General features: G+C 42.8%; 1 protein-coding gene across 1 annotated transcript in view; it reads left to right on the top strand.

Annotated features, from left to right (window-relative positions):
• Positions 1-207: 207 nt before the first annotated feature.
• SMURF2 (SMAD specific E3 ubiquitin protein ligase 2) overlaps positions 208-27843 on the top strand; it is a 69002-nt gene continuing 41366 nt past the window's right edge. Inside the window, exon 1 of the mRNA XM_035103986.3 lies at positions 208-926. Coding sequence (XP_034959877.1) covers positions 875-926 — 52 coding nt within the window. The 5' untranslated portion in view covers positions 208-874. The remainder of the gene's footprint in view (positions 927-27843) is intronic.

The following is a 27843-nucleotide window of genomic DNA, read 5'->3' as shown; positions in this document are numbered from 1 at the left end:
GTTTCCCTGCGAACACTCTGCGCTTCCCTCAGGACAAAACTGTGCTTGCCGGCCCTTGTGGAAAGGTAGAAGAAGCAATCAACACTTTCCAACATTACACCACAGTTGAGTCGGGTTTGTGGCACTGCAGAGGGCTTGTTGGTGCAGCGTTTTGGCTTTTTTGGGGATGTCAAACGACAGGCCCAGCTTTTCTAGTAAGCTTCTGCTCTCCAAGTGGAGCGCTGGCAGATTGTTTCCCCATTGTGGGCGTTTATATTACATTTTTTGAGAAGAGTCTTTAAGCTTCTTTTGTTGGACCACCGGCACCACGGAGCTGGCCGTGCCTGGAGTTCTCGCAAAGCGCGCTGGGGGTCGGGCCCCCGTCGATGTTCTTCCGCGCGGCCTCCGGAGGCTCCAGAACGAGGGGGCCTTTCACCGAAGGGCCGCCCGCGACGCCTCGCCGCCGCCGCCTTGAAAGGGGGGGGGGCCCTGTCGTTACAGCTGCTCCTCCACGAGGAGGCGAGGCCTGTGAGGAACTGGGCCTGAGGCGGAGAGGGGGCGGGGAGGAGAGCGAAGCGGCCGGCCGGCCTTGGCGCGAGCGACTCCGCCGCCCGCCCGCTCCCCCCTCAGGCTTCTCCCCCGTCTGCCGCTTTGTTGTACTCGCCGCCTCAGCCTCGGGCGGGAAGGGAAGGGCAAGGCGGCTGCGCCTCCGCCTCCTGACGCTCATGGCGACAGTGGGCACATCCGGGCTTTTCTCCTTTCGGCGTCGTGAGGCGCGTCCAGCCCGACTCCATTAGAGGCTCTCTCTTTTTCCCTTTCCCTCCCGCGCCGCCCCGTCCCCGGCGGCAGGGAAGGAGGGTTACTGCCGGGCTCTCGGGAGGGATTCCCGGGGGTCATGTCCAACCAAGGGGCGAGGAGGAACGGGCCCGTCAAGCTGCGACTGACAGGTGAGAGGAGCCGTTGCGCGCGGCGGGGCGGGCAGGCGGCGCGCACGCTTCGCTCCCGATACACACGTTACGAGGAGGAGAGAGAGGCCCGAGGGGCCTTGTTTGCCTTGTGGGGTGGGGTGAGGGGACGGAAAGCGGGTCGGCTTTGACAATTGAAGAGCCACCCGAGAAGAAAGGCGTTGTGTGGGGAAAGAAGGGTGTTGCGAGGGGGCTATAATTCGGGTATGTGGAGAAGCCGTTCGGAAGTTGCGGGACGCTGAATAGGGCGGTGGGGGTGGGGAGAGAAAAGGGCCCCAGGTTTGTTGAGGAAAGGAGAGATAATTTCGCAGTTTATTTTCAAAAATAATAATAAGGGAAACGTGAGGTGTTTGTGTGTGTTTGTGTTTCAACCCACTGGCCGGGAGCCTCGAGGAGCGAGCTGTTTTCCCCGCTGCCCTGTGGATGTGAGCTCTCTAGGAAGCTTCCAGGCCTCGAGAGAAAAGTAAGCTCTTCACCCCACGCTCCCACCCCGCGATCTCAGCTATCGTGGGTGGGTGGGGGGTTGAAGAGTTTGCCGAGGGGTGTGAGCTTCCAGGTGCAACGGTTGCTGCACACACCGCAGGACGGCCTGAAGGGACGCATCCTGCAAAGCGTCGGGCTCCTCCGAAAAGCCCGTCTGAAACTCCAGGGCTCGAGCATCGTGAGAGGTTTTTCTTTCTCTATCTCTCCAGGATCTGGATTGCTCAACCGGTTCGTTAGGATGTGAGGCCGCTTTGGGACGTGGGTTTAAGTGTAAGTTGTGAAGCGGGGGGGGGGAGGGTTAGACAGAGTTTGTTCCTTTTCCTCTGGCAGCTTAAACTTGAATGAGTCTCTACCGCTTTGCGCCCTTGTTTTCGCCCTGCTGGAAATCCACTTCCGCAAAGGAAGGTTGTGTGTAAGGTTGTGCCTTGATGAGATGGAGAGGGCAAGAGCATGAACCTTTTGGGTATTTTATTTGTTTCTAATGTGTTTGGGTCTCTAAAGAAATCTGGAGATGGAAGGAAAGGGTTTTTGGAACAAGCTGGTTTGACTGGAATGTGCAATAGCTGTGGTTCTGTTTTGATGCTTATGCTACCATAGCGCAGAGCAAAAACTTGCTTTTAAGCTTTGAAAATCATATTTTTTCAAGTTTATTACTGTTACTATTACTATTATTAATTTTTACAAAGTAATAAAAAATGTGCCACCCCATCCCCGAAACCATTCCATCGTAGCTATCCAGCCTCCCAAAATTTCAACACCTCTTGCAATGGTTTGACCCCTTTCCATTTTAACTGCACAAATTCTACGAATACCTTCCATATCTCCTCAAAATAATTTCTCCTCATATTCTCTGCCTTAACCTTAATAGCACATCTTTGAAAATCTTCAGATGCCTTGAGTGGGAAATGTTTTGAGGCAGTTGTCTTTGAGGACTCCTACTTCAGTTTCTATTTCCACCTCACATATTAGGGTTTAGCATCCATGCTTGTTTGTTAGAGTAAAAAAATCTCTTCTTTTCTTTTTAAATGGGAACCTTGGGCAAAGCCTTTTCTTTATACTGTATACAGCTTTTCAGGTAAACCTTGTGAAATAGCTTAGATAAAATATTAAAACAGTAAGCATAAATTAAAACTAAAAAACACACATATGTATGCCCTGGATTAATTTTATATGAAAGTTAGATTGCATCTCCCCTCAGGGCAAGATTGTTTTCAGATAGCACTACTATGATGGTTGAAAGGGACCGACTCTGGGGTTGGGGCGCTCATCTCACGTTATTGGCCGAGGGATCCGGCGTACATCTTCCAGGTCATGTGGCCAGCATGACAAAGCCGCTTCTGGCAAACCAGAGCAGCACACGGAAACGCCGTTTACCTTCCCGCTGTAGCGGTGCCTATTTATCTACTTGCACTTTGAGGTGCTTTCGAACTGCTAGGTTGGCAGGAGCTGGGACTGAGCAATGGGAGCTCACCCCGTTGCGGGGATTCGAACCACTGACCTTCTGATTGGCAAGCCCTAGGCTCTGTGGTTTAACCCACAGTGCCACCCGCTGATGGTTGTAAATCATTAATAAAAGCAGGCCTGTCCCCAGCCTGGCAGAGGTTGTAATTGGGAAATTTCCAAAGTTGATATATGTATATTTATAGGTTCTAAATGGGGGGGGGGGTGTTGTGGCCCTGCACATGTTGTTGGACTTACACTCCCATCAACCCCAGCCAGCAAAGCCCAATGTAGTCCAGCATCATTTGTTGTTGTTGTTTAGTCGTGTCCGACTCTTTGTTACCCCATGGACTAGAGCACGCCAGGCACTCCTGTCTTCCACTGCCTCCCACAGTTTGATCAAACTCATGTTAGTCGCTTTGAGAACACTGTCCAACCATCTTGTCCTCTGTCATCCCCTTCTCCTTGTGCCCTCAATCTTTCCCAACATCAGGGTCTTCTCCAGGGAGTCTTCTCTTCTCATGATGTGGCCAAAGTATTGGAGCCTCAGCTTCAGGTTCTGTCCTTCCAGTGAGCACTCAGGGCTGATTTCCTTCAGAATGGATAGGTTTGATCTTCTTGCAGTCCACAGGACTCTCAAGAGTCTCCTCCAGCACCATAATTCAAAAGCATCAATTCTTCGGCAATCAACCTTCTTTATGGACCATATGATGTCCAGCATCATATGCAGAGTAAAAGAAATCAAGTAAAGCTGCAGAAAGAAGTTTAGGCAAATGCACTTTGTGGAGCGCAACATCCTTGGTCTAAAAATTGGCTGAAGGACTGTTTTGCAGCCGGTATTGCTGCTGCTCTGGAGAAGGAACAGTGAAGTTCAACAAAGACTGGATTTACCAAAGACGTGCTTTACAATCTTTTTAAACCAACAAGGTAGTCATTACGACTGTCCCTTCTCCTTGCACATTTTCTAATGCTCTCAATGCTCTCAATTTGTAATTTTGGAACTATAGAAGCTTGCCTCAGGGGAAGTACATTACAATACTTAAGTATTAGAAAAAATATAGGTAATTGTAAAATTATAGACAGCAAGCAGACATCCTATGACCTTTTAAAATGTGGGGTTTTTTGTGTTACTGGGTTGTTATTATTTTGATTATATATTTTGTGGTTTTATATTTTGATTTTGTTCTGTGAACTGCTCTGAGACCTCCGGGTATTGTGCAGTATATAAATTCAATAAATAAATAAACAAAAATAAGCAGACAAAAACACTTGATACTATTAAGATTAAATATTCTGTATTTTGGCTAACTTTAAATGTGCATGTCATGTATCACATTCTTTTTGGTAGGGAAGCTTTAAATGCATAAGTAAAGTTGCTATAGAAAAAATATTGTTAAGTATTTGAAGGCAACTAATATTGAACTCAGTGGGACATCTAAGTAAGCATATATGGTATAGGAGTGGCTGAAAGTAGTTTTCCTAGGGTTTGCTTTAGAATAGCTAAATCTCATGTACTTTGTGGTTTTGATAATCCATTTTGGTATGAAACATACTTCAGGAACTTCTAAATGCTAAAACTATACTGTATTGAGCTAAAGTTCTTCCTTGAGTGTGATTAGAAGTAGTTAACTATAAGAATGTTGACATATCTAGTTTCAGTGTTTTTAAATTTTATGAGGCTAGCGGTCTTCTGTCTTGGCTTCAACATTTTCTCTTGTCCTGGTTTAATTCTGTAAGCAATATGTAGTATTTATTTATTTCACATTTATTATCTTGGTATTTGATAGTATAGACTGTGAAAACTGGATTGGAAAAACTGGATTCAATTAGCAGTTTTCAAGACGTAAACATTAAATGTTTTAGATGGAAACATTGTTTTGACTGACTGGATAAATGACAGGATAGTGTTTGATGTGAAGCCAGGAACTGATTTGGAGCTAATGCCCAACTTCTATGTCCATCTTGAGGAGCCAAATAAAATATTTAGCCTAGGCCTGATTTAGAAGAAAAGGTTGATTCTTTTGAGGCTTTAAGAATGTTCTGAGAAATGTTTGGCATACCTTTGCACTAAGTGTTTAACAGTTTATTTAGATCTCTGTTTTATAACCACTGTAGAGACATAACTTTGAATTTTACTGGATGTCCTGCTTATTAATAGTTCTTCTGTATCTTTGTTCACTGTGTGTCTTATTTACTTGTCAAAACATCAGTGTGCAGTCTAAAACAAGTTGCCATGTGTTTGGCTACTGACAATGCGCCAATATATGAAAACAACACTAAGAATATTATTAGAATGAGAATAGGTTTCTGGTTGTGCACTGTATTTCAAGCAGATCTGAACTTGCACTTTTACTACTGTTGATTTATGGGGGTGGGTCACCATCTGCCTTGTGTAACTGGATGTTGAAAATGGGCTAGCTGTTTGAGAAGGTTATTTCCCCCCCCTCAAAAATTGACTACTGAATTAAGTTGGATATCCAAAATACTATGAAAACTACATTGTGTATAATGTATTTTAGTTTTAAAACAGAGTTTTGCTTTGCTGCCTATACTGAAGCTGCGGCATTCAGATGTGTTTCATTGCAGATAAAAAGTAAGGCTGAAATCCTATTTAACTTGGTGGGATTTAGATGTGCTGCATGTATCATGAAAATGCTCTAAATTGACATACCAGTAATTAAATGTTTGGGGTGGTAATTGTATTGATAAAGAATCAATCTGGATGAAATGTGTTGGTTAGATGTTTTGATGCTTTAGGTTTACAGAGGTAACTGTAAATACTGCTGATATTTTCCTTTCAATTCCAGTATGAATTCATGGGTCCACAAGGATGCTGACACCTAACCTTAGTGGTGAAGTATTTGTGCTATTTAAATAGATGTGGTGCATCATTATGGACAACATCAGAACTATTGGATAGCCACTTAGTTAGTTAATGAGACTGTGCTGCTGCTGGTGAAACTTTAGTATAATCATATTAGTTCTCTTTTAAAGGCAACTGAAAGGGATTTTTTTCATTGGGGAAGCAGATGCCATTGAGGAATATATCCTAATACCGTAAGACTATATCACACATGCCAGTACTTCCGTACTTCACGTGAGAAATCCTGACTTTTTCCATCCAGAAACATGTATGGACTATAATGTGAATGCAGACTTGACAGCAATTCCTGTGATTCTGTTGGCTGGAGAAAGAGCAGTTTCAAAAATAGGACAGTTAGGATTGCTAAAGTGTAGAGTAAAATGTCTTCTCTAAATCTTCTTTTAGCTTTTTCTTCATTACACTATTTATAAACAACTAGTGTTTCCCCCCTCCTATAACCTTGTCTCTACCATTTGTAATTTCATATCTTTCTTCCTTTCTTTTTTTTAAAAAAAGGGTCTGTAACCAATATGGCCAGGTCATCTGCATACAAATTTAATAGGTAGGCTCATCTTGTAATATTATTATACAAAATAATTTAACAAAATTAGTAAGCTTTATTGTACTTAGAAACACCAAATTTTCAATAGCAATTGAAAGGTACCCTCCTTTTCCCAATTATAACTGATAGATATTATAATCACCAGGTATATGTTTCATTTATGTGACCAAAGAGAATGTGCAAGGGATCTACTGGGAGTTAATAGCCTGTAATGTATTCTATATGATCCACAACTGATTTCCAAGATGCATTTATTTTAGGACAAACCAAATATATATTGAGAGTGGCTAACCTATGGCATTCAAATGTTGTTAGACTACAACTTCCATACTCTCCAACCGTTTGCCAACTAAATGTTGCTGTTTGTTTTCTATACTTTATACAGTATCCCTTTCTTCTGTTAGAACAGGAATGAGGAATCTGTGGCTGTCCAGATGCTGTTGGATTCCATCTGTCCCAGCCATTGTGGCCAATGGTCAGGGATGATGAAAGCTGTAGACCAAAAACACCTGGAGGATCATAGTTTAGCCAGCCTTGTAATATATATTGATGAGATCCGCTCTGTCAGCTTGGCAGTGCCAACAAGTGTCCTTTGTTCCTGGGTATTTTCTACTTGGTTTCAGTGATGTTAGATACCATCTATAAAAGCTTTTATGGGAACTTTCCTTAAGGTAGGCTTGCCATATTTCAAACAGTGAAAATACACAGAAAAGTTGATGAGCTTCTTTTGGCAAAGTTGTTGAGCAGTTTTTAAGGTATTTTTATGGAAAGTGACAAAAAAGGGCACTGCCGATATGGGCTGCCATACATCCGGATTTTCCCAGACATTTTAACGATTTCTGCCCGGACACTACTGACGACTGCAAAATTCTGGATATGTCTGGGAAATCCCTGACATATGGCAACCCTACTTAAGGTTCATGCTTAAAGTCATTTGTGGGAATTTTATATACCTTTCCAGCTGCCTAGAGAAGTACTTATCTGTAGATCTCTCTCCAATTTACCGTAACTTCATAGGGATTTGGGTGCAGGTTTGACTCAAATAACATTTTATATAGTTTACAACAAAATTCATTTATGTAGGGGGCAGTGTTAGCCATGGCTCATGTTAGTTTTTAGCCCTATGACTAAGCATAGTTGAGGTTGGCAAGGGAGGGAAGAATTTTCATGTTCAAGGGGAGAGCAGCTAGCTGGTATGGTACCAGGGAAGAATTAAGGTCAAAGGCAGGAAATGCTTCCTCAGGAACTTCTGTTCCTATACCAGATTCTCAAAAAAAAACCACTGAAAACATTTTATGAGAAGCTTTGAGAATATCTTGGGCCTATAAAGTGGGATGCAAGTATCCCAAGTAAATAAACTGGAGTTGCTGGCAGATGGAGCATGCAAACCCTGAGATGGGAAGTTATCATCTGCAGCTGCTCATAGTCTCATTGTTATTGATCTTTTCCTTTTCTTATCATCTTATTTTTATTTTTATTTTGTTTTGTTCCCTGCTTAGGCGCTTTCTTGCAATCAAGTGGTATATAAATTTTGTAAAATATAATAAAATAAAATGCTAAGCCAGTGTTTGCGTCCCATTTTGCTCCTTTCTCACTGAACCTGCAACTGGAAAAAAAAACCTTCCTTCCTTTGGAATCTCTGCCACCCTCTCCTTTCTAGATTTTTTTCTGTCATGAATTAAGGATATCTCAGGGTGGATTGGTTTAAACTGGTGATTGAAATCATGATTTAAATTACCCTGGAAAAAAGAGAGATGCTTAAATCAGCAATTTAAGTCAACTTTCTGATTTTGAAAATCATAAAACAACTGCAACTAAATGGAGCCTTTATATAACTTATTTAAGTTACGCATTTGCGTAACCTAAAACCTTGATCATGCAGCTCACATGCCTTCTGTATTTATTAATACAACTCTTCATCAAAAATGATCCCAGGTCAGTTTACAATAAAAACAATAGTGAGACCACTTATTTGTTAAAACAATGGAGTGAGTACTGTACTGTAACATTGCGACTTGCTAGTTCCTGGCCACCAGTATAATACCAATTTATAAATAAATTTATAAATTAAAAAACTAGCATATCATGGTTTGTGTTTGTTCATCAAATCAGGATTATAGATCAGGATTCCTGACATTACATCTGAACCAAGCTTAGATTCCTTACATTAAAATGTTTTTCTTGGATTAAACTGATGCAGGGCATGGTGACCAATCTTATGGTATGAGTAAATCCCTAAAGCAACACTGTGTGTGGTATCTTTCTGCGAACTTGTGGACACAAATTGCAGTGCTAGTTTTGTCCTCTAGTGCCATATATGAGCCCAGGGCCCCAGTACATCTGAGATTGTTGCCGAAACTCTTATTACTGAGGGTCTTATTCATATTCCAAGCAAGGGAAACAAAGGCCCATGAGAGGGGTAAGACCTCACTAGCTGTCCTATGCCTGTGAGATTTGCTAATCTTTGCATATCTCTTAGAAATGTTGTATGAATTTTTTTAAAAAATTAACTAGCTGTTGGTGGCTGAGGTTTTAACATTTGTTATGCACATTCATGTGTTTGTTTTCAGAAATAGGACATGGTAGAAAACATGGCAACTAAAATCTTGTTTCCTACAGCAAAAAACGTGTGTGTGCGAAACAGTGTAGGAGTATTTCTAAGATGTGAGATGCTTTTAGCAGGTGTTTTCTTTCTGGAGAAGTGGAAGAGTAAAAAAGACTTTGGATGGAAGAACATGACTGGCTGAAAATATGTGCAATTGTGCCAGGGTGGACACAATTTAACTGTATAAGAAACGTGGCAGACTGCCACTGAGAATTACAGCCTTGTGTCAGATGCCCCATATCTCCCATAGTTTCCTTGTGTCCTGACACCATTACATTTGTGTGCTGTCTTGCTCCACAGGAGTGTGGGGAATTCAAAGTGTAATGGTCATCTACAGTTATGCAGTCTTAAATCATTTCTGGAGTTAAAGTGATATGTGACATTTGTGCGAAAGAGAGGGATAAGTAACTCATGAATAAATATTGATAATGAATTAAACCTCTCCTCCCATCCACATTTTCTGTGATTTTAGAATGATTATGAGTTTTGATATTAAGTGTTTTAGTTAAATAGATATGTACCCAGTTGTTCAGAATGGCATACCATCCTCTCCCCCTTTATACAATGTGAGTTGAAGTTAACCAGTAGATCACAGTGCTAATGCTTGATTAAGCTCACCGAACAGATTGAGTATATTTCTTTATTTGCTGTATGTGTATAAGAGAGCAATAATTTATGGATAACACATAAAGTATGGTTCAGGAATTATCCTTGATTGTGCTAAGTGGGTCCAAAATGCTGGGGAATGTCTCCTAGTTCTTAAGGAGGAAAAAGCAGGTTTCTGAATACACTGCTGATCTGAGCTGACTGCTGTAGTTGCATTCCATTTTGTATAGTTGTTAAAACATCTGTGCTTGTTGTAAAAAGCACAAGTTGCCACAGTGAATATAGTAAGAAGACTGCCGCAGTCTTTCAAACGGAATGAATATGGTTACTAAACAACTTATACTGTCTAGAACAGGGGTCCCCAGACTACGGCCCGGGGGCCGGATGCGGCCCAATTGGCCTGCCAATCCGGCCCGCGACGACCCCCGCCGCCCGCTCTTACGGCGCGCAGCGCGGCAGCGCTCTTCCGGGTCGGGAAAAAAGCGCCGAAAATCCTTTGTGCGCATGCGTATGGGCCTCTCCCGACCCGGAAGAGGTCATTTCTGGTGCACTTCCGGGTCGGGGGAGGCCCATACGCATGCGCACAACGGATTTTCAGCGCTTTTTCCACCCTGGAAGCGCGCCGCCGCGCCAGTAAGCCCGCCGCGCGATCGGCGCGGTGGGAACCGGCCCAAACGCCAGTAAGTCTGGGGACCCCTGGTCTAGAAAGTAGCAGAAGTGACTTCAGACTTACTTTTGTGTCTGTCAATATGCGGTAACTACAAAGTTAATAGTAGTTTCCTTTACCTTAGCTCTCTAATTTCCTGTCCACTAGTATCAGTTGCTATGAGCAGCCACTTCTTTTATTTTGAACAATATTATGTAATACTGTATGTATGATTTTCCTCCTCCTGTTTTATTTTGGTCTTGGAATAAAAGCTAGAAGCGCCTTTTATCAGTGCCTAAAGTGCCTTTAATCAACTGCAGTTGGTATGACAACTACAACGCTTCCTGAACTGGGAAAGCTTGGCCACGGTAGTTCATGCATTTGATTCTTCAAGACTGGTTCTCTGCAGTGTACTCTATGTAGGACTTCCCTTGTGCTTGATCTGAAAGCTGCTGTTAGGGCAGAATCCTGGAGCACGTTTGCTGACAGTAGTGAGATCTTTTTAGAATAGAACATCTGTGCTCAGAGACTTATACTGGTTCCTGATTTGCTACTGGACCAAGTTCAAGGTGTGACTATTAGTATATAAAACCCTTAACAGCTTGGGACTAGTTTACCTTTGAGAATTGGCACTGTTACAAGGTGCCACATAATATTCATTCCACATTTGCAATAAATCAGTGTTTTAGTGTGACAACACCTAGACTTTGGAACTACCTGTCTATTGACACCAGTTTAAACAAACCTACTCAGGGATGTAGAATGCTAATGTGTGTTTGAATCTATTTTTAGTTTGTCACCGATTATAGGTTTTTTTAATGCTTTAAATAGTTGTTTTTAACTTTTTCAAATTATATTTTATTACTTTCTAAAACATATATGAACAAAACACAATTTAGCTTGCAGCATATGAAACATAATTCATAAAGTTTACATTAGAGTTACAAAAATAGAAGTCCAGATTTGATACAATGTGTCGGTGTCAAAGTCTGTCTGGAGGTGAATGACTGTACAGTGGTACCTTGGGTTACAAACGCTTCAGGTTACAAATGCTTCAGGTTACAGACTCCGCTAACCCAGAAATAGTACCTCAGGATGAGAACAGAAATCATGCTCCGGTGGCGCGGTGGCAGCAGGAGGCCCCATTAACTAAAGTGGTGCTTCAGGTTAAGAACAGTTTCAGGTTAAGAACGGACCTCCAGAACGAATTAAGTTCTTAACCAGAGGTACCACTGTATCCTCAAAGTATTTCACTGAATGATCACAGTCATTCTTTGGGGGTACCAGAGGATCATCTGCCATTACTGGCCATTTTATGATACAATAGGAGGTAAATTGTTTCAGTGCTTAAAATATTTGGGGGCATTGCTGAAATTGTTTCTGTGAATAACCCTAAAAATTTACCATATTTACATGGATCTAATGCACAATCGAATCTAATGCACACCTCAATTTTCAAAACCTTGAAACTAAAAAAGTATTTACTGGTGAATGTAAATGTACCATCAAATCTAATGTGTGCCCTAATTTTTGTGTCATAGTTTGGCCAAAAGGTGTGCATTACATTCTAGTAAATATGGTAATTTAATTTCAAGAGAATCAAGTTATTGGTTGGCTTCCATGTTTTCTCAGTTGTCTATGACTATGTTGCAATTCTCCATAGAAAAATGCCTTTATTATTATTTTTATAACAAGCTGGTTTTTTTTTATTTCCTTCAGTCTTGCATTGCCTTACATTATTAACCTGAAAACACTTTACAGAGTGCCATAAAGAAGGAAAAAATATTTTTCTGCTTTCCAGTGATGTATTAGATTATCTATGTGTAGATACCGGTAGTAGATACCAACATTCTTTATGGAATAGAAATGTAGTATTGAATACAACCCTTTTCTTTTAAAAGTTTTATCAAATCAGCTGTTTCCTGTACAAATAGATTTTAAACTTCACAGCTCTTTTGTGAAATAAATATTGAGTTGTGCTCTAATGATTTGAATCAAAATGTATAAGCCTACCACAATACTTCACTGTTATGCACATATAATCATATGGGAAAGGGGTGCACAGTTGTGGTTATTGGTTTTTACTAAGGATGTCAGCTACATTACCAAAGGTGTATAATTCTCACACTTACCGGTAGTTCTCAACATTCTTGATGGGAAATTCTCCCAGAAATTACTTCAAAGGGAGTTTATGTGAGATTGCATGTTATTATGTGTATGTAATAAATCTTTATAATTTCTTAAAGTTTTGCTTATATGACAGGAAAGACAGTAAGAATAATCTATCAATGCTGTCTTAAATGTATACATTAATAGAAGAAGCCCATACGTTCAAATAGGTACAGTATCTAAACATGATTATAAGCCAGGGGTCCCCAGACTTACCGCGCAGTGGGCCGGTGCCCGCCGCGCTGACCGCGCGGCGGGCCGGAGGGCAGGGGAGTGCGCGCGCAGCGGGCCGGAGGGCGGGGGAGTGCGCGCCCGTGCGCATGCGCACACACACACGGGCGGGGGGGGGGGAAATCGCCGAAAATCGCTTGTGCGCATGCGTATGGGCCTCCCCCGACCCGGAAGTGCATCGGAAATGACCTCTTCTGGGTCGGGAGAGGCCCATACGCATGCGCAAAATGGATTTTCGGCGATTTTTTGCCCATTTTCCTTATCGTCGCCGCGCCGCGCGCCGTAAGAGCGGGCGGCGGCAGCGGGCGGCGGGGGTCGTCGCGGGCCGGATTGGGAGGCCGATTGGGCCGCATCCGGCCCGGGGGCCGTAGTTTGGGGACCCCTGTTATAAGCCATGTGTTCAAGTGTAGAAAGGGCAATGAGAGCTTCAGGCCACAGATTAATGGATGGTGATTTTTAATCCTTTCAGCCTTGCCACCATAAGAACTCACAGGATCCACTTTTGTTGTCCATCTGTTAGTGTCCATGCCATCCTATATAATAAAGTCCAAGTGTCCCTGCGTCCAAGTTGTCCCGTGTGTCCCTGGGGTACTGCGCATGTGCGCCAGGGACACAGGGATTGGACAGCAGACACTGCACGCGCGCACTCCCCCCCTCTGCCTCCTCCAACCGCCGCTCCCGGCCGGACACCGCCTCACTGCAGGGCACGTCAGGGAAGTGAGGGTGGAGGCCGGCGGAGGCCTCCTCCTCACAACCCTCCCTGGCCCATGAGAGGAGCGGCGGCGAGGTAGACGTTTGTGTCCCGCGTACTTCCTGTCGGCGGCTGGGGGAGAGGAAGGAAGGCGGAGAAAGCAGCACTTTCTCCTCCTCGGTTCCTGTCCCCTTGCCGCCGACAACAAGGGCAGGTCCCAGGGTTCGGAGAAGCGCTGCGCAAGCGCTTCTCCGAACCCCGGGCGTCTCCTTCCTTTCAGTGGCTGGGGGAGAGGGACGGAGGACCTCCGTTCCTGTCCCCTTGCTGCCGACAACAAGGACAGGTCCCAGGGTTCGGAGAAGTGCTGCGCAAGCGCTTCTCCGAACCCCGGGATGTCTCCTTGCTGTCGGCGGCTGCGGGAGAGGAACGGAGGAGGAAAAGCAGCGCTTTCTCCTCCTACGTTCCTGTCCTCCTGCCGCCGACAACAAGGACAGGTCCCAGGGTTCGGTGAAGCGCTGCGCAAGCGCTTCTCCGAACCCCGGGATGTCTCCTTGCTGTCGGCGGCTGCGGGAGAGCGCTTTCTCCTCCTACGTTCCTGTCCCCTTTCCGCCGACAACAAGGACAGGTCCCAGGGTTCGGAGAAGCGCTGCGCAAGCGCTTCTCCGAACCCCAGGATGTTCTAGCGCCCATTATTGAACGGGCTGAAATACACTAGTAGGAATATAATTTAAGAGTGTCAATATCTACCAATATCAATGACTTCTCCAAAATAAAATTAATATGACCAATATTTTCTGACTTGAAATTGAACGACAGGGTGGAGGACGAGTCCACATATGCCTATTTGTGCCCCACACTCAGATTTCTCATAATAACTAGCAATGCTAAATCTGGATATCAATGTGTTAACTCTACATTTAATTTCTAAACTGAATCAGTGATCCATTTTTAACATAATGAATAAACCACGATGTACCATTATACACACCAGCCTCTGTGAACCCCAGTGAAGCCTCAGACTCAAGTGCTCCCTCATCTCTTCTATTACTACATGGCTACAAATAAGAATAAACCACAATTCAGTTTCATTTTCCATAATTCCTGGGCTGGCTTGTTACACCAGGAATTATGGTGTGTAAAATATCCTCAAATTTGTTAAACCAGTTTTGGAAGCATAATTCAAAGTCTGCTTTTTTGCAGTTGAAGTTTGTTTAAGCTCACAGAAGTTTGTGCACAGAACCCTAAATGGTGGTTGATTGCTATGTGTGAACGAGGCTAATTGATTTTACCAAACAGAGTTAAAGAAGCCTTTTCTATGTAAACGAAGAACCAGTTTGTTCAGTTCTCATCTCACATCTATGAATATTTACCCTCTACTTATGTATTTTGTTTTCACCTCATAAAAATGTAGTCTTCCCAGTAACTATCAGGTATTGTTTCAACATATCAGTCATGGACATTTCTTTTTTGCTTACTGCTTTGTATTTGTGGTAGCAGAGTAAAAGAGACGCATTGGAAAGAAGATAATAGCATTGTTCAGCGTACAGATTCCTGTATTCTCATATTTAATCTCTCAAACTGTCATGGCTGCTGTATCGGAATATTTTAAAAAACCCTATGTGTTGCATTCAATGCTTCATGAATAGATTTCTGCTTGCACAATAGGAGTTCCCTTCTCCTGCAGCCCCCCCTCACACTTCCATAGAGTACCCAACAAGCCTTTTCCACTCATACAGTGGTAGCATTGGATACAACCCAGTTCCTTCATAGGTTTGTTTTTGTTTGTTTAGTCGTTTAGTCGTGTCCGACTCTTCGTGACCCCATGGACCATAGCACGCCAGGCACTCCTGTCTTGCACTGCCTCCCGCAGTTTGGTCAAACTCATGTTCGTAGCTTCGAGAACACTGTCCAACCATCTTGTCCTCTGACGTCCCCTTCTCCTAGTGCCCTCAATCTTTCCCAACATCAGGGTCTTTTCCAAGGATTCTTCTCTTCTCATGAGGTGGCCAAAGTATTGGAGCCTCAGCTTCACGATCTGTCCTTCCAGGGAGCACTCAGGGCTGATTTCCTTAAGAATGGATAGGTTTGATCTTCTTGCAGTCCATGGGACTCTCAAGAGTCTCCTCCAGCACCACAATTCAAAAGCATCAATTCTTCGGCGATCAGCCTTCTTTATGGTCCAGCTCTCACTTCCATACATCACTACTGGGAAAACCATAGCTTTAACTATACGGACCTTCATAGGTAGAATGTGCAAAATTAATGCAGTACAGCAAAGAGATGCAAGGTCGGTTGTAAGAATAAAATTATGCAAGTGATACTCAACTTAATTGTAACTTAACATGGTTTAGTAGCCAGATTTGCACCATCGGTGAGGAAATATATGAAGTGGAAAATCTGTTTTACATCAGCACTTTTCTTGAAGATTTGAACCGCCATTATTTAAATCGATCCACTCTGTGTGTGGAGGACTCTGTGGATTGGTGTGGAGATTGTGCAGATCGAAAAGCGGTTGGTGGGAGCCTCTGATCTCTTAGTCCCCTTCCACAGTGAACCCTTCCATTTGTGCAAGGGACCCTCTGGGTACAACCAAGAGCAATAAGGCTAAATTATTTCTTATTCTAGATTTCAATATTTTTAGGCAGTTGGGACAGAGGTAGAGGGTGACTTGGAGGCTTTCAGGAAGATGTCTAGACAAGCTTTGCTAATAAAAACGGGCATTTCACTGTAGAACAATACCCCTTTAAAGTTGTTACATTGAGCCTGATGTGGTGATGCAAAAAATGAATTTTGGTACTGCTTTGGCCTTATAATATGTTTTCTCCCTCCTAAAGTTGGGCTGAATCCAAATGTTCCCTTCCTACAGCTGAGGAAGAAATGTACTAATCAAAATGCATTGTTAAGGCATTTAAGGGTATTCATTATTGGAGATGCAAAAATATAACTTGTCTGTGTTTCCAGCTTTCAAGACTAGCCATTTAATCAGTTATCCTTCTAGTGCACTTGCATGGCATGAATAAAGTTCACCTTTCCATATGTGTATTTGAGTTTAATCACAGCAATAGCTATCTTTGCTTCTAAGTACGGTAGCTGGTTTATCCAAGGCCCTTAAGGTACAATCAGGGTGGATAAAAATCAATGATTTTTTTTAAAAAAATCAAAAAAATCGAATTTTTTTGATTTAAATCGGATTTTTTTGATTTAAATCGATTTTTTTGATTTAAATTGGATTTTTTTTAATAAAATGCTTTTTGAGGAAAACATATTACCATCCAAAGGTTATTCCATCATGAAATAAAGATTAGTTTTTTTAATTTTGTAGTATAAGGTTGTATATGTTTAATTTTGGGGGTAAATAAATTCCATTAATCCATTCACAATGTCATGCTCTTCCAGAGGTTTTTGTAAGATTATTGGGCAGTTTCTCTGCCTACAAGATATTATCACAGGTGCTTGGTTTACTTTTGCAGTTCTCAAAACTGAATTTGACTCAACAGAGATCACATGCCTCTTCTTCACAGCAAAAATGTTATAACATGAACAGAGTTGAGAAAAAGACCTTAATCCTATTGTTCTACAAACCTATGAATACAGAAGCAACCCCTTCAGTGCTAAGTTTCAAGAAGTTCAGTGAATAGAATAGAAACAATATTTTTCTGATTGTTTGGAGTGGACAGTATTTAAGTTTTTCATGTGTAGGCTGGGCTGACAGTCTAAGTTTCTTAAAATATATATATATTGTTTTTGTTTAGCCAAATTAGTTAACAAACATGGATGTTTGTTTAAGCAAATAACATTTGCTGAAGTGTTATTGTTTCAGTTGAATAAATCTATTTAAATTGTTATTATTAAGGTAATGATTATTTTTCTCCTTCCTAAGTACAACAGTAAAGTTGTCCAAATATGAATGATTAACCTATTAAACTGGGGATAAAAAAAACTAATATGAAAAGTTATTCTAAAAATCTTCATCTACTTGCATATTAAAGTTATACCAGCAAGAATTAGTCTTTATGATTTAAATCAACTATGATTTAAATCAAGCCTTACTGACTAGTGATTTAAATCGTGATTTAAATCGTGATTTAAATCAGTTTGATTTAAATCAAATCCACCCTGGGTACAATGATGGGCCCTGTAAAAGTATCCAGATTGGAGTTAGGTCAGTAACACAGAAACAGGTTTACTTTTGTGAAACAGATGCTAATGACTTGTAAAACCTAAATGTTGCTACATGTTGGTTCTCTTTAAAGTATGACTTTGTAGATTTAGCTTAGTTATGTTTAAACAGATGGACTGCCAAATTCCTTCAGTCTGCACAGAGTGTAATTTTTTAATGCTCCTTCTCCTCTCCTCTCCTACTCTCTAAGCTTCTGTCCACACACACAAAAATAAAGATGAACTATTCAGCTGACAAGAATAACCCTAAAAAATCCCAATTTTACACTTTTCTGTATAGCGTCACCTTCAGTGTCTTAAATTAGATAAAAATACAAATATGTTGTTGTAAACATGCCGAGTTCAGATACAGTCAATACAGTAAATTATTATTATTTTTCTCTTGGGGAAAAGCTGTGATTTATTCAAATTTTTCAGTACAATATTTGGAAAATGGCGAACTAGGATTATTCTAAAGTGCTTCTGTCACTTTAGCAGAAAGGGATGATTAATGTTGTCTGATAAAACAGCACAAGGTCTGGTCTGTCAATTGGTAGTAGGAGTTTTTACTTAAAACCAGGTATACAGAAGTAGTTAACCTATAACAAGGATACAGGAAAAGCCTCACAAGTCAGCCATGTAGGCAGAAAGGATGCCAAATGGGAAATGATTCACCGTCTCCGAATGGGATGAGCAATGAGCAGAAACAGTTTAAATTTCAGATTTTGGGCTGGATTCAACTAACTGGTCCTGCTGGCGGAAGTTTGCATAAGGACTTCCGCTATTGCAATGGGGTTTCCTCTGTCTCCTCTCCATGTGCGCCCCCCGAATTGGCTGGGGGAAGGGTCAGGAGAACCTCCAAAACAGCATGCGAGGGAAGGAAAGGGGAGAGCTATCAAGCAAGCAGAAATGCTTGTACTTACAAAGCATTCAGCTTAGTGCTTTGTTGAATTTCTACCTTATCATTTGGCTCATTACTAACCAAATACAGTGGTACCTCTGGTTACGGACGGGATCCATTCCGGAGGTCTGGTTAGATCCCGAGGTTTCCGCAACCTGAGGACCGCTTCTGCGCATACGCAGGCGGCGAAACCTGGTAAAATACTTCCGGGTTTGCTGCGTGTGCACCCCAAAGTTTACGTAACCAGAGAGTTATGTACAGTAAACGGAGGTACAACTGTATATGATCATGCCTGTAGCCTGTATCCACCTTACCCTGTGTCTCAGTGTGCCCTGTGCTTCAAAATTCTTAATGAAACATGGATGAAAGGCTAGTATAGTAGTGGCAAGGATTGGAAATCAGTTTAGTTTGTGTGAGGTATATATTTTTACATTCAGCAGATGCTTGTGGCCTTTGTAAATTATGTATGTGGTGAAAACCACACAATGTAACGTGCCAGCTATTCAGATGACAGACTCTCAGATTCATTGTTTCAGAATGTGCAATCTTCCTGAGTTTCAGTCATGTATGTGCATGCAACACATGCGTAGACAAGTGCACAAACCTTTAAGAGTGTGTGCATCTCAATCTTGCACATCTTTACTTGAAAAGAAGTTACGCTTGTGAAGAAAGACCCTGATCTGTCCCACCATTTCTCTAAGGCAGCTTGTCACATATCTCCTGCTAACCTCTTCAAACACATGTTGGGGAAAGAGGGGGAGAATTAAGGCAAGCTTCATTTCACCCCACCCCCACCCCACTTGGAACCCCTTTTGCAATTTCTGCACCTTCCTCCTCATTTCAGTAGTTTCCTTCATCTTGTAATTACAGTACCGGAAAGATCCTGGGCCGCCATTCTAGACTCACTTAACCCAAGAGCTTTAATCCCATTGAACTCAGTGGACAGAGGGACAGTTAAGTCATTTTGGACTCTTGCCCTTGTGAGGGTCTTACAGGGGAGGCGGGCCCTGAACTTTTCACTTGCTTCAATAGGTGGATGACCGCTGAGAGGCCTTCCTACTTATTCTCCTGGGGATACACACACATGGATTTCTGCCCCACCCAGAGAATATCACTGTCAGTGGAATTATGAAATTGTATAGCAGGAAGCGTCCCCAAGGACCCCACCCCGTGCAATGCAAGAATCTCAACACATACCGGTAGTCTCCCATCCTATTTGAAACCATACCTGACACTGCTTAGCCTAACAGGATTGCAGAATGAGGGAGAGTCCGCCTCCTTTCTTTAGTTGCAATTTTAGGAAGAAGAAAAAAGCAGGGGAAGAAGAGAGTAAAAACAAAATGCCGCTGTCCTACAGTCTTGGTAATATATTTAGAAGAATAATTCTTCACATATTTTTTTTCTTGATGGAGGCGATGATAGCCACATTCAGCTACCCATTGCAAATTTTGCTATAACAGAGGTGTCTGAAGCGGGGAAAGAAATACTATCCTTTCCCTTCCCTTCTTCATGGTGAGAGAGGGAGAGTTGTCAAGATGCCCCCCTCCCCCAAACAAATGACAACAAAACATACAATACAGATAAATGTGCTTCACCTGCGATTTGCTTTCTTGCATATCCGGACATTGTTGGATATTGAAAAAGATGATTTAATCAATGAACAAATTTAGCACACATGTTCTAAATACATAGAATTAAATGCTGCAGTTATGATCACCGAAATAAATTCCCTTCAGCACCACTTTGTCTTGTATAAGGAAGTCAATACTGATGAGCAGATTGTTAACTGGACAATCTAAGCTTTAGATTTGTTTTGGTGGGTGTACAAGTGGAAGCTGCAAGAGAGTTTGACTAACTTTGTTAGACATTTCATTACTCACTTTTTGTGAGTAGACTAGAACAACTATATTATAGTGAGTAAGGTAGAATTAGTCCGGTTTTGGAGCCACAGTGCTCTGATTTATTTTGTATTCTGTTTTGACCTTTTGCCTAATTTTGGTCTACCTTTTATTGTTAGTAACATTTCCTAATTTGACCACTGAAGGTTGTGTGATTTCCAAGTTCAGGGTTTTAGAATCCCCATGAACCTCTACTCCAAGGACGACTAACATTGAATGTCACTCTAAGACTTGCTCATGGGTTACGTTTTAAAACCAGGAGAGAGATGACACCTTTTTAAAAAGCACACCCTAATATATAGTTTAAAAAGAAAGCTTTTTGACAATAAGATTTGAACTGGTTATGCTGGATCCTGAATAGAAAGACAAGAAATCCTAGCAATCTAGTTGTTACTGGCTACAACTAATGACATTTTACTGAAATATTTATAATTGTGGTGTAGAAGCTTAAGACACTACCTGCAGTAGTTCTAGAAAGTATGCTCTCTTTGCAATACAAAGCATGGATTCACAGAGCTTGTGTAAAAAGGTAAATGGCTTAAATATTAACCAGTGTATATTTACAGATAAACTCTTCAGGAATAGGAAGGTTCCCTCCCATTTCCCTGCCAAGATCAAGGTTCTCTTTTCTTTAAGAAAAAACAAGTTACCATAATAATTTTGCAGATTCCCTTCCTCTTCCTACTTCAGTTCCACAAAAGACAAAAATCCACTACCTTCAGTGCTCCATTTTCATGTTTGTGATCTTAGTAACCACTCTAAGGGAGGAAAAAAGAATGTGGAAGCCACATGACTGCTACTGAAAGCAGCAGACCCCTGTTTTCTCCTCCTTTCTCTCTTCTAGAAGTGAAGCAAAGACACAGTAAGACATTATTGTGCCTTCCCACTTATTTGTTTGCCTCTTGCTGAAGCAAAGAACCTCAGAGTACAAGGATACATTATACATTTTGCTTTACTATACATTACTGGAGAAAACCTTTTGACAGAACGTTTAAGTTATAGGAATATAGCAACTAAAGCAACATGATAAATGCACATCATCTAGACACCCTGATGTATGTAGATGTGAGATTCTGTCTAATAATGGAAGAGGTCTGAGATTAGCTAAGGATGTTGTCATTTTCCTCACTGAATGTGTGTATAACATGTGTCTGATATTTTCTGGGTTCAACATAACTGTAGATGCCCTCCCCCCACAAAAATCAACCTGCCATATGGATTTGTAACTACATAATCAGACACTTAGAAAGAACTCTACGAGTCTATGATTCTATAATTGAACTTCCTGAGTATGAGTGAATGTTCATTTCCTTGTGCCATGACCAGCTGCAAATCAAATAAAACGCTAACCTATTTATTAATTAAATTTGTATCCCACACTTCCTCCCAACAAGCCCAAGGTTGCAAACAATAATCAATTAAAAAGAATTCTTTAAAATAATTCTAATGCATATGCAGACTGGGAAAGACCTCAACTTAAAAGGCTTGTTGGAAGGGAAGGTCTTTAGCAGGTGCCCAAAAGACAACATAAATGCCTAATATTCAAGGGGAATAAATTCTGAAGGGGGGTGCCACAACAACTAAAGGCCTGATTCTGACATTGTGAAGAGCAATTTCCTGGTAAGATCAGCGTTTGAAATTAGCCAGGCACCAGTCGCATTTTGCAACTGGCAACCGGCCTTTTGTAACTGGATGGAGATGTCCATCACCATACTGGGCACCTACCGTAGCATCTCCACCTTCCTGGCTGCAGTCAGCTGGTCTGCTGGGCACAGCAGCAGCAAAAGACATGCCACCCCCACCAAACACCTGATTTGCCCATCAGTTATCTGAACATGGCATCTCCTAGAATAGATCCTGAAGATTTAAAGGTATAATACTAAGCACACCTTCCTGTGAATAAGTCCCATTGCGCAGAAGGGGAGGAATTCAATATAGTGCCCTTAGTACTACCTATACTAGCGGAATGACTTCCAAAAAAGAAAGCACAGGAAGTCAGCATACTTCTCATGGCTTCCTGTGCAACAGACTGCTGTGTGGCCCTGATGCTTGTTGTGCAACAGGAAGTTTCTGCTAGCACAACTGTTGTACTGAATTTTATACTCTGCTACCATTATTCTTGCCCTTACAGTCTAGGGTTGCCATATTTGGAAGAGCAGCCCCCACTCCCTGAGTGTCTCCCAGATCACAGAAGAGCATGCTCATGTCACAACTTCAATCTTACACTTTCAGTAGCATGAATTCCAAGCATCTAGGTCAGGGGTCCTCAAACTTTTTGAACAGGTGGCCAGTTCACTGTCCCTCAGACACTGTTGGGGGCCGGACTATAGTTTGAAAAATATAAATGAATGAATATTTAACTCACCTGCTTTTGAAGGTTTGCGGCCTTCCCATTCCCCAGCCTTATTGCAAAAACGCAGGGAGGCTTTGCTATAGCTGGCTAGAAAGAAGCATGTCTCATCTTTAGCTGGCACTGAATCCTCAAGATGCCAGTCTCTCCCCGAAGCCTTCCTGCAGAGGAGGAAGTCCTCCCCCCCACCCCTCGGGTTGTTCTCCCTTGGAGGTTGCCTTCCCCAACCCCGTTCCTCTGAGCACATGCCTTCCTTTTCTACCCTGCCCCCCTCCTTTGTACTGGGACCCATAGAGGGTCGAGGCCAAAGGCAGCAAGAGTTCTCTTGGCAGTGCCCTGGAGAAGCGCTCTCCCTTGCAGGCAGGCTACCGGCCAGGCCCCCCAGCTGGGGCAGAAAAAACCTGGGACTCTCCCGGCCTGCAGTCTTTTGGGGGTGGGGGTCCTGCTGCTGCTGGACTGGAGCGCTTAGTTCTTGTGACTGCCGCTGCGGCAGCCAATAGACAGCTGCCCTTGTCGCAGCAAGCGGGAGTGTGATTGGCGGCCACTGGCAGTGATCGAGCAGCTGATAGGTGGTTTCTGCGACACGAGCAGTTGTGTGCTGCATTCCGGCAGGTGACCGATTTTCGGCATTCCCCCCACCCCCAACAATCAAGCGGCCAATGCTGAAAATCACTCACCTGCTGGAACGAAGCCCGAGCCTGAGATTGTAAGCGGCGATTGGCTGCTTGATTGTTGGGGGGAGTGCTGAAAATCGCTTGCCCGCCTGAACGCAGCACACAATCACTGGCGGTGGGCATGAGGAGGAGGAGGAGTCCAAGAGTGACCCTACTAGACGGCACTCTTGGTTGCCGCCAAAGCCCACCAGACACATTGCGGCGCTCAGATTGGCTCTTTCCATGTTAGACAGCGGCGGGTTCTGCAATGGCCAGGCGGGCTGGGTTCAGGACCTTGGCAGGTTGGAGCTGGCCTACGGACCATAGTTTGAGGACCCCTGTTTTAGACCTCTGATATTGCTCATGCAGTGCCTGCTCACGTTGCTTGATAGGCAAATATTGAGAGAGATTGCTTTGATATACTGGGATTTTGAATCTTTAAGCAGGCATGATGCATTCATATATACTAAACAGCAACAAGCAGTGGAAATTTCCTCAATTGAATATGCATCCTAGATTTTTTAAATGCTAAATACCTTAGTGGTTGACCTTACCTGGAATGTTGCATGTGCCTTTTCCCCATGCAAGTCAAAAGTGCCAGCAAATTGTGCACAGGGCGAGTGAACTCTGGAGTGCGAAACCAACAACAATGGCATCAAATACCTGTGAAATCTTGTTCATATGAAGTGCTCTTTGGTTTCAGGGTTTAAACACTTTACAGAGTTGCCATTGGTGGGGAAGCAGGCATCCGAAAGAACTTTTAGAGACAGAAACCTTATTTCTCAAGTTTTTATAGAAGGTGCTTTCAAGTAAATTTCCAGTGTACTTTTTGACAACTGTATTAAATTATCGAGCAGAACTAGTGCAAAAATGACATGAATTCATCATTGATCGAGTTGAAGAAATATGAATGTTTTATGTCTCTGGGAATTCAGTGTGCATGTTTTCTTTTTTCTTTTAATTTTGGCTTAGAAAGTAGAAAATGGGAGGAGGAGTGGAAAAGGAAGCCTTTTGTTTACTCCAAAACAATACTGTGAAGTAGACATGATGTTTAAAACAGGAGTCTAAACATGGCAAATGTAGGCAGACTGTGTCCACAAGTTACTCAGGAATCCTAAGTGCAGATTGCTGGAGTCTGATATTTCTTAAGGAAATTCAGATTTGCTTTTAAGAGGAAATTTACCCCAGAATTTTATCACTGAATTAGAAGACTAGCATTGTTCATATGCGTCTATAAAAACACTGTAATTTAACTGAAAATTGCTTGAAAGCTCTTCCGTCTTCCTCCGCTTTTTGGTGTCCTATGCAAAGTTTAAAATATTTAATCTTTTTTAAATTTATAAGCTTAATACAGTAATATACTTAAAAAACACTCCATTATCAAGTGGTCACTGTTACACTTTGCAGTACCTTAGTAATATCAATTGATTTAGGTGCTGGTATGCTATAATGTTCAGAAAACAATTCTGATTTATTTAGGCCTGGATTTTTAAAAAAGTTACAATATGCTCTGTGTAACTGCAAGTCACATTTTTATTTCATATGCACACTTGTCTAGGAACTTAAAGTACAAATAGAAATCTACAGTCATACCTCCGTTTGAGTACTTTCAGTTTAAGTACTCCGCGGACCCGTCTGGAACGGATTAATCCACTTTCCATTACTTTCAATGGGAAAGTTCACTTCAGGTTAAATACGGACTTCCTGAACCAATTACACTCATACCTCGGGTTAAGTACGCTTCAGGTTGAGTACTCCGCGGACCCGTCTGGAACAGATTAATCCACTTTCCATTACTTTCAATGGGAAAGTTCGCTTCAGGTTAAGTACGCTTCAGGTTAAGTACAGACTTCCGGAACCAATTGTGTACTTAAACCGAGGTACCACTGTACTTGAATCTATTATTTAAAACTAGTCTTTGTTTGGTAATTTCAAATATTCCTAGAAATTGCTGCCCCTGATCTTGCCTGTGTCCCACCACTTCATCCAGCTACATAGATAGCAACACTTGTCTCAGCAGGCTGGCTCCATGGCAGTGCCCTACTGTGCCAACAGCTCCTGAGTGAATTCCCACTCAGGAATATTTGGGGCATATTTGGGGCATAATCCAGCCAGAGGAAAGATTTAAGCAGATGCTTAACTCTTTCGGCTTAGCATCAGTGCTACCTAAGACTGGCTGGTATCCTACAAACTTTACTATAGTTCCTATAAGGAAGTTAAATGTTGAGCGCATTGTTGCAGTATGATTAGTTAAGAATAACATGCTTTTAACACACAATTACAAATATGGTAGTAGGATGCATAGGCTTTGTAGTTCCAAATTAAATTAGCTCTTTTAGAGATGAGATGACTAGGCTGTATTGCAGGATGCAAGATCTTGTACTCAGGACTGGTTAAATACCCACTAGCAATCCAAGGAGATGGAGATATGCATGAAAGTGTATATTTTGACTTGGTTTTTTGAAGAATTACACTCTACCACACAAGCTGTTTTTCCAACTCCCCTTGACTTTGAACAGTGGTTTGCCTTGTGGCATGTAATGCCTTGGTGCTTGTGGGGGGCCAAGCTATATTTTGGAAAAAGAAGAAGAATGAATGCCTATGCCCCACAAATAACCCAGAGATGTATTTTAAATAAAAGGGCACATTCTACTCATGTAAAAACACGCTGATTCCCGGACCATCCACGGGCTGGATTTAGAAGCCAATTGGGCCGGATCCGGCCCCTGGGCCTTAGTTTGCCTTCCCATGCTTTACACACACCCTCCAGCCAGGGCCAATGGGAGTGGCGTCAGAAGTGGAGTGGAGGCTTTGCGCTCTCCAGCATGCAAGCAGGAGCAGGGTGGGGATCTCTCAGTTGGGAAGTACTAAGCTCCACTTCTGAGAGATCCCCACCCTGCTCCTGCTTGCTTATAAGTAGGAGCGGGAGCGGGCAGCTCAGCTAGGGAGCGTGAAGCCTCCATTTCTGAGAGATCCCCACCTCCACTCCTGCTTGCACGCAAGTAGGAGTGGGAGCAGGCAGCTCAGCTGAGGAGTGTCTGGCTGCTTTCAGGTGATGCAGGGGCTCTCAGATGCAGCTGCCGGGCTGCCTCCACCTCCCCCAACCTCAGCAACTATTCAGCCTGGCTGCCTTCACTGGGTTGCAGGGGATCTGATGCGGAGGTGGGGGCTCCTTTAAACTTTAAACTCTTGAGGGAAGTGCCGCCATGAATGGAAAGTGTGATGGAGCCTGCACCTCCCCAGCTGAGAAGCCCCGATCCAACTTCTGTTCCCGTGCAGGCAGCAACGCTGCCTAGCAAAGCAGCCCAATCCCACTCCTACTTGCCTGCAAGCAGGAGCAGGTCGCGGTGGCATCCCTTGCTTGCTCGCTTGCCACCCCAGCCCAGCCTTCGCTCACTCAGTGCTGGGGCCTCTGGAGCTGGAGGAGGGGGTAGTTGCTGTTGTAGCTGCTGCGGCAGAGGGACCCAGCGCTGGAGGGCAGCAGGTGCCTGCTCACTTGTCGCCCGGCCCGCCTTCCCTCACTCTGAAAATGGTATACTCAGAACAGAGCATGTTCTGCTTCCGTAAAAAGTTGGAAAACAGGAACACTCATTTCCGGGTTTGAAGTGTTTGGGTTCCAAATAGTTCGAGAACTAAGCTGTTCGAAAACTGAGGTACCACTGTATTGCTCCACTCTCTCTCCGCATGGAGCGCCAACCTCCCCTAAACTAAAACCTCAGTACAGTGGAACCTCTATTTGCGGACGTAATCAATTCTGGAGGTCCGTCTGTAAGTTGATCCAGGTCGCTGGTAGAAGCGCCATTGTGCTCAGGCGCATTCGGCGGCAGCGCAATTCTGCGCATGTGCAGACGGCGGCAGCCGCTTCTGTGCGTGCGTAAATGGCAGAAGCCGCTTCTGCACATGTGCGAATCACAGCAAATGCGGTATTTACTTCCGGTTTTGCCATGGTCGCAACTTGGATCAGGCCCAAGTAGAGGCGGTCGTAAGTAGAGGTTCTACTGTATTCAGGTTAAATTGCTGTGTTGGCACTTTGCACTAAATAAGTGGTTTTTGGGTTGCAGTTTGGGCACTCCGTTGCTAAAAGGTTCGCCATCACTGCTCAAGAGACTCTGTGATGTTACATAGTGGATGTTGCAGGAAAGGAGACTTGGTATAAAGTGGAGAACCCTCCCTTGAGCTGTCATTTCATTGGATTCAAGCCATTATGTGAAGGGTGGGGAGCTGTTGCAGTTGGTAGACGGAACATTTCTCAACAAATTTAATTCACTGTTGCCACATGTTTTCTAGAAAGAAGAATATTAATGGCTAAAGTTTTATTGTCAAGTGTTTCCAGCTAGCTACAATTCCCTTTAGAAAGCTTGGTTCATATCATCTCTGGAATTGTGATGTGCTCTGGAAGGCAAATCACAGAAAAATGTAAGTGGCTGTGTAGCTTGCCAGCAGTTCAGCAAAAACATAGGAATTTGGTTAGAAGTACTGAAAAAAACCTAGGGTATTCTTTATGCTCTCTTCTGAAGTTTTTCTTCTAAGAAACCTCTTCTATAAAGCCTGGTAAAATGTCACAAATGTTTAAACATGTATTATCAACGTGTTTAAATTGCCAATGTTGCTCTTAGGTTTCAGAAGCATATTTTGAAATAGAG

The sequence above is a fragment of the Zootoca vivipara genome, chromosome 2 (assembly GCF_965207765.1).
Source record: "Zootoca vivipara chromosome 2, rZooViv2.hap1.1, whole genome shotgun sequence".
Taxonomy (NCBI): domain Eukaryota; kingdom Metazoa; phylum Chordata; class Lepidosauria; order Squamata; family Lacertidae; genus Zootoca; species Zootoca vivipara.
The sequence above is the reverse complement of the archived record's forward strand: the minus strand, read 5'-3'. Positions and strand labels throughout refer to the sequence as shown.